This window comes from Python bivittatus, unplaced genomic scaffold (assembly GCF_059951505.1).
Source record: "Python bivittatus isolate LINGU-HERP-01145 unplaced genomic scaffold, Pbiv_v1 ctg000350_np1212, whole genome shotgun sequence".
NCBI lineage: Eukaryota > Metazoa > Chordata > Lepidosauria > Squamata > Pythonidae > Python > Python bivittatus.
Genome location: NW_028277074.1, coordinates 9,851,052 through 9,867,963, shown reverse-complemented (window position 1 = coordinate 9,867,963; position 16,912 = coordinate 9,851,052). Strand labels below are relative to the sequence as shown.

The 16,912-nt window shown below is 36.7% G+C and overlaps 1 protein-coding gene across 4 annotated transcripts in view; it reads right to left on the bottom strand.

The window, feature by feature from the left end:
- GBE1 (1,4-alpha-glucan branching enzyme 1) overlaps positions 1 to 16,912 on the bottom strand; it is a 141,859-nt gene that overhangs the window by 60,729 nt on the left and 64,218 nt on the right. For all 4 annotated transcript variants that reach the window (XM_088144573.1, XM_088144574.1, XM_088144576.1 and 1 more), the window contains 4 exons: positions 11,882 to 12,007; positions 9,654 to 9,789; positions 4,121 to 4,211; positions 2,080 to 2,289 (listed from right to left, as the gene is read on the bottom strand). In XM_088144573.1, coding sequence (XP_088000699.1) covers positions 2,080 to 2,289; positions 4,121 to 4,211; positions 9,654 to 9,789; positions 11,882 to 12,007 — 563 coding nt within the window. The remainder of the gene's footprint in view (positions 1 to 2,079; positions 2,290 to 4,120; positions 4,212 to 9,653; positions 9,790 to 11,881; positions 12,008 to 16,912) is intronic.

The window sequence follows — 16,912 nt, the reverse complement described above, 5'->3', positions numbered from 1 at the left end:
AGCTTGTGGAGATGACAGTATTCCAGCTGAGTTATTTAAAATACTAAAAGATGATGCTGTTAAAGTGCTGCACTCAATATGCCAGCAAGTTTGGAAAATGCAACAGTGGCCACGGGATTGGAAAAGGTCAGTTTACGTTCCAATTCCAAAGAAGGGCAATGCCAAAGAATGCTCAAACTATCGCACAATTGCACTCATTTCACTTGCTAGCAAGGTTATGCTCAAAATCCTACAAGCTAGGCTTCAGCAGTACGTGAACCGAGAACTACCAGATGTACAAGCTGGGTTTCAAAGAGGCAGAGGAACTAGAGATCAAATTGACAACATTCGCTAGATCATGGAGAAAGCACGAGAGTTCCAGAAAAACATCTACTTCTGCTTCATTGACTATGCAAAAGCCTTCAATTGTGTGGATCACAACAAACTCTGGCAAATTCTTAAAGAGATGGGGGTACCAGACCATCTTACCTGTCTCCTGAGAAATCTGTATGCGGGCCAAGAAGCAACAGTTAGAACCAGTCATGGAGCAACCGATTGGTTCAAAATAGGGAAAGGAGTACGATAAGGCTGTATACTGTCACCCTGCTTATTTAACCTATATGCAGAGTACATCATGAGAAATGCCAGGTTGGAAGAATCACAAGCCGGAATTAAGATTGCAGGGAGAATCATCAATAACCTCAGATATGCAGACGATACCACCCTAATGGCAGAAAGTGAAGAAGAACTAAAGGGCCTCTTGATGAGGGTGAAAGAGGAGAGTGCGAAAGCTGGCTTGAAACTCAACATTAAAAAAACTAAGATCATGGCATCTGGACCCATCAATTCCTGGCAAATAGAAGAGGTAGAAATGGAAGCAGTAACAGACTTCATTTATTTGGGCTCCAAGATCACCACAGATGGAGACTGCAGCCATGAAATTAAAAGACACTTGCTCCTTGGGAGGAAAGCTTTGGCAAACCTAGATAGCATATTAAAAAGCAGAGATGTCACCTTGCCGACAAAGATCCGCATAGTCAAAGCTATGGTTTTTCCAGTAGTAATGTATAGCTGTGAGAGCTGGACCATAAAGAAGGCTGAGCGCCGAAGAATTGATGCCTTTGAACTGTGGTGCTGGAGAAGACTCTTGAGAGTCCCCTGGACTGCTAGGAGGTCAAACCAGTCAATCTTAAAGGAAATCAACCCTGATTGCTCATTGGAAGGATTGATAATGAAGCTCAAGCTCAGATATTTTGGCCACCTAATGCGAAGAGAGATCTCTTTGGAGAAGACCCTGATGCTGGGAAAGATTGAAGGCAAAAGGAGAAGAGGACGGCAGAGGATGAGATGGTTAGATAGCATCACTGAAGCAATGAGCATGAAACTGAGCAAAGTCAGGGAGGCAGTGAAGGACAGGAAGGCCTGGCGCAATATGGTTCATGCGGTCATGAAGAATCGGACACGACTTAACGACTGAACAACAACAACAAATTTTTTTAAAAAAAAAATTAGAATTTGCAGTGCTTAGTGGGCAGTTGAAGCAATGACTAATTGATGGGGCAGAGGAGCAGAAAAAAAAACTATCCTGGAAAAAAATGGTGTGGAATATTATGAAATACAACTGGAGTAGTAAAAGAAGCATTCTACATTGCATATGTTTGTTCCAGATTGCACATGTAAAACTCTACTTGATAGGTGGCTCCAATAATTTCCAGTAAATACTATCCAATGATATAGATAAGATCTGTGAAAAAAAGTTATTTAACATGCTCCACTGGTTTGTAAAATAATCAAAGGAATTGGCCAAGTTTCTCTATTTTGCAATGTTACAGAAAACAGTTTTATTTGATTCTTTAATTTGCACAATCAGGCAAATATTCATCAGTGAACCAGATTAGTTAAATTGCTTGTGCATGCCCAACTAAATTCTCTTGGATAAGTTATGCAGCAGTTATCATCATCAAACAAGCTCCACATGTTGCTGCTCTTAAAGACCCACAATAACACAGGATAATAATTTGATGAAAACAAATGACCTATAGATCACGGGCATACAAATCAACTAGACGCAATGGCACTTGTCACATTAGTTATACCTACTTTGCATAGTCAAAAAGTCGGCTATCCCAAAGTATATGTGTTCCTCTAGCACCAGAATGGAAAAATGCAGAATCAGTACCATCAAAATTGTTCAGACCATCTTCAGAATTCTTTGATGCATGACTGTGCACAACATCTAATAGGACTGTGATTCCCATTGAGTGGGCAACATCAATCAGTTCCTTCAAGTCATCTGGAAGGCCATATCGACTAAAATGCATGAACATTTAGAATTAATCGTATACAACATTGATTTTTTAATTCAACATGATTACTATCATGATTCACTAGAATTGTAACTATTATTTAATGACAGCATATTAGAGAGGCACAGAAGATATTTTATATTTAAGCATAAGTAAATCAAGTGGCAAGCCTGAAGTGATTATAAAAAAGCTACTGCCAATCGTGTGATATAATCCTAGGGTATACAAACAATAGCTTAACCTATACAGAGTATTATCTCGTATCATTTACATTTCTTTTTTTATATGTTGGTATACTGATCTGACTCTCAGAACTGAGAAAAAGAGGGTGAAAGAACAAACTCACTGGGAAGCCTTAAGCAAATCATTAGATACTTTCTGAAGTCATAGGAAAAAAGTAAGTTCAATCTCTCTCATATGAATGCTGTGAAGAACATACAAGATAGACTGTAAGCACTTCACAAGTAAAAGTACCTTGGAAATGAAAGAGCAAAATTTTAATTTGCATCACTTCTCAGTCATTTCAAAGGAAATTATAACTTGGTTCACATTCAAACTGACTTTTAGAAGAGTTCATTTTTAGCAGCTTCAATTTCAGCAGCATATGCAATGTATGTTGAATGTATCTAGAAATGAAATTGCAGTGAAAAAGAAAGTTGGAAGGACAAGCTGTAGCTACAAAGATAGAGAGTCTGCTCTGATCTCAGATGCAGTGTCTTGTGCTAGAACTCTTGATCATAAATGCAGAGCAGGTAACCAGTTAGATTTCAGATAGCTTTGAATTTATGATGATAGTCAAGCAATTCACATAACTGTAGCAATCAACTGCTTTCATAAAATGTGAAAGCTCATATGCTTTAAGCTTGAATATTTATTTAATATTTCTACATCTAAAATAGATATGGTTTGGAACATTATTAGAACTAATTTCAGTTATAAATAGATCTATACTATAAATTCAGCATTTTTTTCAAATTGCAGTGGCTTTGTTCAATCAATCCAAAAACAAATGCATTTTGTGCAAGTTCCTTCATTTGTCTTTCATCTCTGAAAACAAAGTAGAGCAAGAGAAAAGGACTTCTGACAGAGTAGAAAAACAAATTATCACATGTCTTTGAAGAAATCCATATGGATATTGAATTAAATATACAATCTATTCTTTTATTGTATACATTATCTTGACACTGATCCCAACAAGGGAGACATGCCGATGAAAACAAATTAATAAAAATATTCATTTATTCAAAATATTTCAGTGTTTCAAATATACATTTTCCCAGACTGCCTTATTCCCAACTCTGAGGTTTCATATCTTAGGCACTGCAGTCATCCATAGAGATTCTGAAATCTGGGAGGGGAGAATATACATCCTTTCAACTGAAATGAACAATTATTGAAGTCTATGACTGAGAAAGTCAAGCCCTTAAAATACTTTATGCTTTACTATTAAGATCCTTGGCTTCTTTCTTCTGAATACAGTAATATTATTTATTTAATAATCAAGTGGTTTTATCACAAAAGTTTAGAATTGCAGTAGCCGTATTTTTATCAAGCTCTTTGATATTAATGAATCAATATTGGAGCATATTCCAATTATTTGTAATATGTCAGAGTGACAGTCATTGGACTATTGCACAATTTTGGACTATAACTTCATTGGTGGCTACAATTGCTGAATATGTGAATGTAATCCATTATCTAATATACCTCCCTGATCAAGTTAGTCAATTCTGTCTCTTTCATTGGTTTAGGCCTTTCTGATATTATTTTTTGTAAGAAGAGGAAAAAAATAATAAAAAGGAAAATAAGCAAAAATAATAAAGCACACTACATACCTTGATGCTGCAAAAAAGCTTGTGATCTGATAACCAAAACTTGCATAGTAAGCATGTTCCATCACGGCCATCAATTGAATACAGTTATATCCTGTTTTTAGAAGAAAACTGGTGATCAAAGCAGTGCTTCTTTTTTAAAAAAACAGTGGCCAATATTACAATTTATTTTAGCCAAGAGTCATCTACATTTATCAAGACACGATTCAGAAATACATTAGCAGGCAACCTACAAATACAGTCCAAAGGAAGTGTAACTTTTCTATCCAAACTGGGAAAGCTGACTTCTGAAGCAATCCCTTAAGTGCACTGAAATATTGGCCTTTTACTAGGAAATATATAATATGCAAATATAATTGTAATTTGACTTTAGAACATTAACTATCCCAATGTGCACGTTCTGAACTTAAACTGCACTTTTGATATTTACAGCGTTAATCATAAAAGTAACTGACTATACATACATTTGTGCTTTTCTCAATGTTTCAAACATATTCCATTTCTAATCAACATTTTTTCCTCCAAATGTATTTCCCTCAAGGAATCTCTTTAAAAACAAACATTAAAGGAGCAGAATTTTGATCTGAAGTTTATTGAAGGATCAGAGCACCAAAGAAAAAGAAAAAACCTATCTGTCTCTTATCAAACCCAAAGTATTTTTCTATGATATTGAATGAAGTAAATCTGAATGGAGAAGTATAATTTAAAGATGAAACCACAAATATTTAAAAGAAAAGTTTGATTAAGCCAATGAAGCCAACATCTATAAAGGCAGATAAATGCCCCTCAGTACCTAAACAAGGATTATTGACAAAAGATAACCTTCAGATAAAACTTGAATGTCTGTGGAGATAACCATTTTATTCTGCTTATTTATCATTAACTAAAACCTTTGATTAAAATTATTTAACTTAGCCTTTAATTTAGTTTGATATGACTACTGATAGTCATATTTAGGGTATGGTATCTTATTTATTTATTTATTTCCTGTTATCAGAAGGATGGAATCATTTTAAATTGCAATTTTAAAAGATTGTTTTGTGAAAAGAACATGTTGAATCAGTGATAGTTTCTTATAAATATCCATGGTCATGACTAACTGTACTATTAAATTACAGACATTTTCTTCAATCACTTATTAATGTTTCTAATGGAATCATGCCAAATTTTAAACACCAGTGAATAATTACAAATCAATTTTCAATATCAGTTCTGATTATTTTGCTCACATCATAGAATCACAGGGTCTGAAGGGACCTTGGAACAAACCTCTGCCCAGTGCCCAATACACAAATCATCAAATGGTTGTCCAATCTTTTCTTGAAAACTTCCAGTGATGGAGCATCCATGACTTCAGGAAGCAGGCTGTTTGTTGCTTAAGAGCTCTCACAGTCAGGAAATTCCTCCTTATTTGGATCTTTCTTTGCTAAGCTTCCACTCATTGGTTCTTGCCTTAAACTCAGGTACTCTGGAGAATAAATCCACACCATCTTTCTGATGACATCCTTCCATGTTTTGGAAGACAGCCGTCATGTCCCCTTAGCCTTCTCTTCTTTAAGCTAAACATACCAAGTTCTTTTAACCACTTTTTAAAATAAGATTTAGCTTTAAGACCCTTGACATCTTTGCTCTTATCTGTACACTTTCAAGGTCCTAGCATCATTTTTGTATTGCAACAACCAGAACTGGACACAGTATTCAAGTTGAGATCTGACTAGTGCAGCAATGATACCATCACTTCCCATGATCTTGAAACTACTGATGTTGCTCAAAGGTGCATTGGTTCTTTTAGCAGCTATGCCACATTGTTGGCTCATGATTAATCTGTGGTCTCCCAAGACAACTGGATCCTTCTCACAAATAATACTGCCAAGCCTAGTACCACCTGACTTGTACCAGTGCATCTGTTTTGTTTTTTCCTGCCTAACTGCAGAACCTTACATTTTATACTGTTGAACATTTTGTTGGATAGGGCCAAAATATTCAAGTCTGTCAAGATCCTTTTGAATCTTGAGCCTGTCTTCTGTGATTTATAGCACTGCTCCCCCAGTTTTGTATAATCAACAGAATTTATGTGTACCCTTTTTATTCCCTTACCGAGGTCATTTATGAAGATGTTGAACAGTACTGGGCCCAGAACCAAGCCCTAAGGTAAGGAACTGCATACCTCCCTCTATGTGAACCTACAGGACTATGCATTACCTATGGTTGTTTAGTCAACTGTGAATCCATCTGATAGTCCATCCCACAGTGAACCAGTTTATCAAGAAGGAGGCTGTGGTCTACTTTATCAAATGCCTTACTGAGTCTAAATACACTATATTCATAGCACTCCCTAGGTCCACTAATCATCTGGTACAACCTGTTTTTAACAAATCCATTCTGGCTCCTGGTAATCACTCTGTTCATTTTTAAGCGCTTGCAAATCCACTGCTTGATTATTTTATAGGATTTTCCCAAGTATTGATGTCAAATTGATTGGTCAATAGTTTCCTGGTTCAATGTAGGCTCTTCTCCAGTCTTCTGGCACTTTCCTTGTGCTTCAGGATTTCTTAGACTCTAGTCAGTGCCTCTGAGATGACATCTATCAGTATCTTTAACTCCCTGGGGTATAATACATCTGGTCCAGGAGACTTGAATTCATTCACAGCAACTAGGTGTTCTCCTACCAATTCCTTACCTAATTTGATCTCTGCTTCTCTTCTGCTTCTCACAGTGCTGCTCTTGACAAATTGGACTGCTTTTTTCTTTTGTGAAAAGACAGGTGTAAGGTAGGAATCAAGCAGTTCAGCTTTCTCCCGGTTACCTGTCACCATCTTGCTATATTTTCCAACCAGTGGGCTACCTATTTCCTTGATTTTTCTTTTGTTCCAGACATACCCAAAGAACCGCTTTCTGATATTTTTGGCATCCATAATAAGCCTTAGCTCATGCTGAACTTTAGCCTTCCTGACCCCATCCTTGCAGATTCAGACTTTTTACTGATATTCTGTTTTTGTTATATGCTCTTCTTTACATTTTTTAAAAAAAGTTGTCCTTTTTGTTTCCCAGTTTATCAGAGAGCTCTTGGTGCAACAATGCTGGTCTCATAATGTATCTCCTATTTCTTTTCCTCCTTGATATTGATTATGTTTCAGCCTTCATTATCTCATTTTTCATAATTTCCCAACTTTCCTGAACTGTTATTCCTCTCAGGGTTTCCATACATGAAATCCTTCCTACTTTTTTTCTTAGCTTGTTCAACTCAGTTCTCTTGAAATCTAGAACACTAATTTGGGTACCTTGAGTTCTTCCTGCATGCAATATGAATTCTAGGATTATATGGCCAATCTCTCTCAACTCCCTCCCACTTCCACTTCTTTGACTACTTCTTCTCTGTTAGATTGTATTAAGTTAAATATAGCTAATCTCTAGTTTTATTCTGTACCTTTTGAATGATGAAGTTGTCTGCAAGACACATCAAGAACCCGTTAGACATATTACTTGTCCCAGAGTTTGATTCCCAGTTGATGTCAGGGTAGTTGAAATCCCACATCATCACTGTGGTGTGTTTCCTTGGATACCTTTGCCATTTGGTCTGCAAAGATTTCATCTATATCTTCTTCTTGGTTGGGTGGTCTGTATTACAACCCACAACAGTGTCATTTGTATTAATTTTTCTCTTAATATTCACCTAGACTCTTGCAGTAGGGTTTTCAACCTTGGGGCCATGCATTTCCATGCAGGTGTAGTCATTCTTTACATATAATGCAACTCCACTTTCCCTTTTGTTGGTTCTATTTTTTTTTTAAAACAAATCATATCCTTCCATTACTGGATTCCAATCATGAGATCTGCCTCACCAAGTTTCAGTTACTCCTACAATATCATATTTGCCCTCTTGTACTATGTCTTTTCCTGTCTGTTGTTTATACTCTATGCATTGGTATACAGGCATTAGTAATCCTTAAGGTATCTCTGCTGCATTTCCTAGTGCATACTTGAGTATCTCTTCCTTCTTACCACTTCCTTACTTGTTGTGTGGTTTACCAGCTTTGGTTTGGATGTGGTCACTGGTAATGTCTTACACTTCTTCCAGATTTAGTCTGAAAGCCTCCAGATTACTTTATCAAGATATTTTCCAAAGACATTTTTCCCAGCCTTTATGATATGGAGCCTCCTTCCTTTAGTGTTTCCTTTAACTGGTGAAGTCTGTGGTCCAGGAATCTAAAGTTTTCTTGAGCCAGAAGTTCACCTCCTTCCTCAGCTGAAAGTATGGATGAAAACACCACCTGGGGTCCGAACTCTTTTCCTTCCTGCCTAGCATCTCAATATCTTTCAATATTGTCCCCAGTCTCTTTCTGGCTATGTCATTTATTCCAACATGAAACAGAACAAAGGAATAGGGGTCAGTAGGTTTGATTACTTGGGCCAGCCTCTCCATCTTGGATCTTTACATCTTGGATCTTCACACCTAGAAGACAACATATTTCCCTTGATAACATGTCTAGTCTGCAGACTGTCACCCACTGCATGCCCTTTCCTCTTTGGTGGAGTCACTGAATTTCCTGTTTCTGTAACAATTCTATTACTGGGATTTTGGGTAAAATAACTTCTCTAGAAATCTGTGAGTCTTCCTGTAATCAGTAGCAATAACCTTGAGGAACAGGAGGATGAACAGCAACCAAGACAACAGTCAGATAAAAGGAATTTAAGTCCAAAGCAGAACTGTAATTGAGAAAGTGTCTTAGACTTGACCATCCCTGGTTCCCTTGAACATAAATGGAGGGTGGGAGGAAGCATATTCAGACTTGCAAGATTCTCTTACTGTAACTGTATAATAAAAGTAGTTTTAGCAGTCATAACCTTGGTTTCCCAGTCTGGTCTACCTTGAAGGTTTGCTTCTTCTCAAGTTATAGTGCCTGACACTGATTGTGCAGCTCCACTGACAGGGATAGTCTCTTTGCTATCTTGGTCCTCTGAGTTCCATGCTGTCATCCTTCTTCTTCCAAAGCTCCTGTTTTCTCTGTCGTAATGTCTTTCTTCATGTGTTAGTTTCTGAGACATCCTTCTGCTTTGTCCAGGAACTCCTCAACTTCCCTGTGAAGTCTCAGTGTGGCCAGATGGACCTCTAGCCCTTCCACTGTCTCCTCCAGCGAAACAATGAATTTGCACTTGGTGAGGTGCAGCTGGAGTCAGGCACGGGCCCAAACATAGCACATATTTTCTATCTGACACATAAATCTATTTTATACTTTTGAGCATTCACATCAAAATTGGTCTATTTGTATTAATCCTAAATAATATAGAATCAGTCAAGCTTTTTCTATACTGAACTAGCAATTTATTTCTGGATGTGGCTCTTTACTTAAATATATTACAAAACAGCATGTTGATTTTAGCAGCCTTTTTTTTTTTAATTTACATGTACTATAAATTGCCCTGATGCATTAAAAATCAACATGGAGACAGTCCAAAGATTTTTGAAATGAACTTTCTAATAAAAACATAGGGCTCATTAAAAAATTATCTCAAAAAAGCCACAGATATTACTTACCAAGATCTTTGATTTTTGGAAGCACATTGTGTGTAAAGTTTTTATATGAAGCTATTTTCCCTTCAGGGGAAGCAATTCCCACATGAGATTCATAGATTCTTAAGCTTTTTGGTTTCTTAGGAATGGGATGTTTCCACTACATAAGACAGAAAAAATAGTTTAACAATAAAAATATGAAAGCTGTTAGTTTTATTAGACAAGTTTGGGAGTGATGTTAAAATCTAAACCAGCACATTCAAGTTTATATAAACACAAAAGATATGGAAGAAATCTTATACATTTTGAAGATGGAAGGGCTATTATTCCATTTTTGGGACTGAATTAGTGTGTACAAATTCCTTTTTTTCAAAGTTCCCATGGGACATAATCCAAGCCAGGGACATCCACAGGAAATGTCACTGGTTTCAAAATTGTAGGCAGAACTAGGCAAAACTCTGCCCCTTTTTACATGCTTGCGATGCACATTAAAAAATGGATGGGTCTTTGATCACCTGATTGCAACCATCCTTTTGAAGTCAGTGACTGTCACTGCAGATATCCCTGCCTCTCTTTGCAGCAGATACTGTAGATACTGCAAGGGCAGAATGTAAGTTAGCTACTTAGATTCCTAATGTTTAAAATAAAGGTCAGCAATTTCTTTGGGAAATACCCCTTTAAAATTCCTTTTTCAGAAAATTTGTAATATCCCAGTTTGACTGCCAAAGAATTTGCAAGCAAACTTCTATTTTCAATAATCACAAGATATTAGATCTCATCATTAACTAGAAGAAAAAGACAGCCCTACAGTATATATGCTATTCTGTTTTACACTGCAGAAGAATGGCATTATCTATCATTATTGTTTTTCTCATCAAGGAATGCTTCGAGGGAAATCCTAGGTTCCTGGAAAGACAGTTTGAAAACTAGGGCATATTTTAAAGTTTATCAGTTTCCTTACTATTCATATTGGAAACATTATCAATTGAATGTGTTATACTGTCCTCTCCACTCCACTGCATCCCAGTCCTCAGTTCTAATCTTTCTTTCCTATCAATAAATCAAAGATTAATTTACTGAGCCTATTAGAAGGAATATTGTAGAAAGAACACCCAAAATTAATAACAGATCTCTTGATTGCTAAACAACTTGTAATTGCATTCATCTTGCATACATCAATATTGCTTATCATACAGGACTGAATTACTGAAATATGGAATATTTTTGAGATGTGAAAGTTCACAGAGTTTGTAAGATTAAAGGCTGACAGCAAATCACAGAAAGGTTTAACTAGACTTGACAATTTTTATTTGGTTTTGAAAGGGAAAAAATAGGTGCAGATGCTTTGTGTACTGTTATGAATTTAATTTTGTAAAGAAAGCATGTTCCTTTTGTAGTCTATGTTATGCTGCATATAAATAATGAATAAAATTACATTCCAGGTACTCCTTGAAATCTAGATTCTTCAGAATAATCACAATAATTAAAGCTCACTCACTTTAATGTTCCCTATAGGTTCTCAGGTTGCCCTAAGCCCTTCAACAGCATCTGTCATCCTGCTGGGGGGAAGACTGGGACTGTAACTCAAATGCAGGATTGCATTGAGATGTTATGTGCCTTCATTTGTGAAGGAAAAGAAATGACACCATCTCTGTGGATTCATCAGTTTAACTTTTCAAACACAATTAGTTCCAAATATGGCAGGAAAACACTTCTTCCCCAGTTTGCTACAGGAACATTAAACTTTTAAACAGGTACCTTCTACCAGCTATACTGGATATACTAAAGAAAGTGAGCAGTTATTAAAGCTTCCTTCAGTTGAGCTTAGTTCCTGGAAATGTAATGAATAAATCCATGCAGGTTTCTTGGCAACAGTATGGAAGTAATTTGCTATTGCTTTCTTCTGGGATTTTTAAAAACTAACCAAAGCCTGAAGGTCTCCCATCTAAATATTAACTAGATCTGGCTCACCTTAATTTCTGAGCACAAATAAGGTCAACCAGGAACTATCTCTGGTTGATACACATATAAAATACCTTTAATACACTTGCAAGTAAAAATGTATATGTGACTTATATTAAATAATTTATATTAATAGGAAAATGCACATAGTTTGCTCTTCTAATAAACAATATTCTACATGCAAATCTCAGAGTGTTTGCAAATTTTAAGAAAGAAGCCCACTGGCATGTATAAAAATACTCAATTTTAAATGTATAAAAAATTAGATCACAGTTCATTTAATAACTTACAGTATACGGGGTTGATGGCTCCAAGTATATCCAGTCATAATTCACCTTGTTACTTTCACGAACTACATATCTAGCCCAAGGAGAAATGCGATAAAGGACCTCTCCAGTTTTGGTTCTTATCACCAACTAAAAATTCAATGTGAAGAGAAAGTATGGTAACTAAATCAGTGTTGAAAATATATATGAGATGTGGCTGCTATTATAAACATCAATCCCACATATACAGTACTCTTTTTCTCAGTACTCTACTATTTTACAGTTGAAAATATTTATGATGTAAGTTATTCCCCTGAGCATGAAACTGAGCAAACTCAGGGAGGCAGTGAAGGACAGGAAAGCCTGGCGCAATATGGTTCATGGGGTCACGAAGAGTCGGACACGACTTAACGACTAAACAACAACAAAAGTTATTCCCCACCACAACCAACCTGCATACACACAACCAGGAATAAATAATATGGTGCGAGAAACCCATTAAGCAAAGGGTGTGGTGGGTTCTGCACTACTGAAAATTGTTAGAAGAGAATGTAATGCTGATTTGAGCTGCACCATGAAACCTACTTCCAGGTTTAATTATAATACCAATGTGCAGGATCCCCAGTTTAGAATATTGTTCTTGATTAGTAAATCATGCAGACAAAAATAATGAAAGAAAGCTGATATTTGGCCGAAATTACAATGAGAATATATGATAAACACTAATATTCTGATAAAACTCAACTTCATTCTTAAAATGTCTAGTAAGTCGTCTCCTTCATGCTGCAAATTTAATAAGCCAGAACTAATATTTTCTCCCCCATGGGAAAGTTGTCAGAAACATTTTTTCCCCATCAACCACATCACAAAACTAAAGTATACAAATAAAATCTTGATAAGCTTGAAACTTTTGGGAAAAAGTGCTTTGCATCAATGAATCAATAACTGAACTGTAGTTCCACAGTCACACAAGATACATTTGAAGGAAAAAAAAAAGGTAAAGTATCTGAAGAAAGAACAACTTGCCAGCTTCTTTATAAACATGGTGATAGCTCTATTATGGTTTGAGATTGTGTGGCAGTCAGTGACACAGGGAAATTATGTGAGTGAAAGGAAGAACTGATTTAACTAGATATTCAAATATCCTAGAAGTTAATGTTGTAATGTCAGTGAAGAAGGTAAAAGGAGATTGGCTATTTCAGCAAGACGGCAATTTAAAACATACCTCCAAAACAACCGTTAAATGAACCATTAAGTGAAAAAGGTCCAAATCTGCCATATTAAGTATTTTCTTCTTTTGTATCTGAAAGCAGATACACACACACACACACACACACACACACCTCTGTCTATCCATCCATCTATCTATCTGTATAAAATCCAAAACCAACAATCAAACTCATGTATGTAATATACTTAAGCTGAGTTAAAGTGATTATTAATTTTATTTAGAATTTTCTCTCTGTGTGATGGTTCCTTTCTCCCTGATCTGTTAGGTTCTCACTTTTCCCAAACTGACCTTGCCTCTGAGAACCTGTCAAAATACTAAGAACTTTACAATGAATGTTTAGAACTTAACATCAGCTTCTAACTTGAGTACACCAAGAGTAAAGTTTCATAAACTGAAACAAACCTTTTTAAGTTCCCAGTTTAAATGTAACTGACAAGACAGAGAAATATTTTATAGAAAGAATGAGTCTGTTCTAACTGCTTTATTTTACCCAGAATTTTATAGTTTAAATAATACATGTGAGAAGCAGTCCTTTATTAAAATACAATAGATAAACTGTCAGTTAAGGTATTGTACAGTTAAAAATCAAACTGTTTACAACCTGAGCTTTTTCTTGTTTATACAGTAATTTCACAACCGTAGTTTTAGGTCTAGTATAACATCCTTTAAAAAGTGTATGTAAAATTTCCTTCACTCTGCACCACAGATGGCTTGCTAGCATTGTCAAATGTCGAGAACTTGAAGTTCCTCCTCCTCTCTGCATTCTTCATCTACCTCTTCTAACAAGAAGTAAAGGTACTATGTACTGTATATTCTTATTTCCAGAAAAACAGAGACCCAAACTGGTAGGTTATATTAACAAAATCTGTTATCCTTTCCTTTCCTTCAGAAAATTCAAGTTCAAACAGCATTTAAATCTCGGTTGCTGAAAGTCTTGTTCCCTTCCGCCACTGGAGATGTCTTTCTCTGAACAAAACAAAAGCAAAACTCCTCTTATCCTTAATGAAATTAATCTCATCATATTAATTTCAACAATCAACTGAAGGGGGGAAATATCTAAGAGTTGGGACCTACTACAAGCAAGAAGCGGCAAGTAAATAATAAAAGTTAATTTATTACTTGGGGAACATGGTTTTTATGTCAAAGAAGCACATTTTGCTATTTGGAGATAATTTTAAAAGGGTACACATTCTCTTTGAATGTGAGAATAAGCAGGATTGGTAGGCTAGAGGCACTTTAAAACCTCTTCATTGTATATAGAACATACTAATTCAAGGCTCTACATCACCTGTAACATAATATCTGGATAGAAGTACAAAATTATATTCCCATTTATTTTGAATAATTAGAGTTTCGATGCATTTCATGTAACCTGAAGTCCATGCCACACTCCTTTCATATGGTTTAGTTCAGGCTGAATAACTGAGGGAATGTTGTGAAGGCATTATCCTATATCTTTCCATTTTTCTTTTGAACTGGAAAGGAACAGGTCATAGAAAGAATACAAACCTTAGCTTTTCACATCCTACTGAAATGAATTTGCTTACCCTTGCAATCTTTTCTCAGCACTGATCATCATTTAGAAACCACAATTCATTTAACACAAAGTATTTTTTTTTACATTTATATTTTAATCAAAATTAAACCCATGCCCTGTTGGATCATCATTTCAGAGATATTTCCTTACCGAAACAGAGAAACAGGGGCAAAAAAGCAGTAGGAGTGTGAGCGACTTGTGACTTGCTGCCAGCTTCTCCACTGACTTTGCTTGTGAGAATCTGGCAGGGAATGTCAAAAATCTTCCTCCTTCCCTCCCTCCCCACATATAATATAGGCTTGTGCCATTTGTCCTCCCCTCACAACCCTCAGGAGAGCCCCCATGAAGCCTCCTCCTCAACTGACCTGCAGAGCTGCCTGCCACTTTGGTGGGAGAGGTGGAACAAAGGGAGCTCCCCATACTCACATGTCCCCAAGGGCCTCCTCCCTTGAGGAAGAGGGCTCACCCATTGATTGCGAGTACCCCCCAGCCAGCCCTACCTTGCCAACAGGCATCCAAGTCACTCCCTCTTCCTTTCCTCAATGCCCACAGTCATTAAGAGATTTCAAATTTCTGCCTCGGTTCCAAAGCAGCCAATCACCACTTGCCCATCAGGCCTTGCCGCAAGCTGATTGGGTGCAGGGGATAAAAGGAGGCAGGAAAGAGGTCAGGGATATGCCCATGATGATCACGTGACCTGGGCTGACCATGGTGGTGCAGCAGCATAGCAGTGCTGAAGCAGCCACAAATTTCCCACATTTCAATCCCATGCAAGTAATGGGTCCTGGATTTTGGACACATTCTGTAAGTTAGTCCATTTGAGGTACCTTGGTTCAAAAACTGTTGCCCTATGATGCACTGTTTTGCCCAGTTTAAGGTTACAGACATGAGAGGTTTAGTAGTATATAGATCAATATAATTTTGAGTAAAGCTAAACCAGTAATCTAAATAAAAACAGTGCAGAAGATACTTTTGTTTGTTACCATCTCTCTGAAAAAGAAAGCAAAATCAAACTGCCACCTTGGCCATTGATGGAGTGAAGAACATCAAGTATTACATATAAAAGAACCTCTATCTAAATAAAAGTTTAAGGAAGCCATGGGTTGAAGTATCAGAAAGAACTCTGCTTGATATTTCCAGACATGATATTCCAGTTCAAATCCAGTTTCTATACATATAACATTTGGACTGCATTTTCACAATAGCTCAATACTAGGTGCCTCAGCTGCCACTGAAAGTATACAATAGAGATAATATTACAGATAATATTCAGTGTTTTTCCTTGCCTGTAAGTTTGGAGATAAAACAAAGGTTACCTATTTAGCCTTTACACTGCTTCAGAAAGCAAAGCATGGGATGCCCACTTTTACTGATATACTGATATAGAAATGTATTATTTTAAGTCAATTTACTGACCTAAATCAATACATGCACATACAATTTCTGTCTGTTAGGTTAATATAGAGTTCAGATATTCATTTTAATAGTTTGCCAAGAATAAATGTGTAACCGAAGCAGTAAACAAAATAAGATGTAATTTTTTGTTGTTCAGTCGTTAAGTTGTGACCCCATGAACCATATCATGCCAGGCCTTCCTGTCCTTCACTGCCTCCCTGAGTTTGCTCAGTTCCATGCTCATTGCTTCAGTAATGCTGTCTAACCATCTCATCCTCTGCTGTCCCCTTCTCCTTTTGCCTTCAATCTTTCCCAGCATCAGGGTCTTTTCCAAAGACTCCTCTCTTCACATTAGGTGACCAAAATATCTGAGCTTGAGCTTCATTATCAATCCTTCCAATGAGTAGTCAGGGTTGATTTCCTTTAAGATTGTCAGGTTTGATCTCCTAGCAGTCCAGGGGACTCTTAAGAGTCTTCTCCAGCACCACAGTTCAAAGGCCTCAATTCTTCGGTGCTCAGCTTTCTTTATGGTCCAGCTCTCACAACCATACATTACTACTGAAAAAATCATAGCTATGATTAATCCCTTAATCAAATTTTTATTGTTTGTAAACAATAAAACTACTTGTACAAAACAGTAGTTTTCCTGAAAGGATTTGCTTATAGAATAAAACAATTATAGTCTCTGTCCTACTTTCACAGGAGGTATAGCAAACAGAAGATGGCTTCGCAAAAGTGAAGCTGATGGGGAACCAGTGAGTAGACCGGTTCCTTGGAACTTCTCCAGATAAGGAAAGGTCTGGAGATTGCCCACATGTGCTCTGGACAGCTGCTTCCTGTGAGGAGAGCACAGGGCAATGGTTTTTTGGGGTTTGAGCACAGGAAGACAACA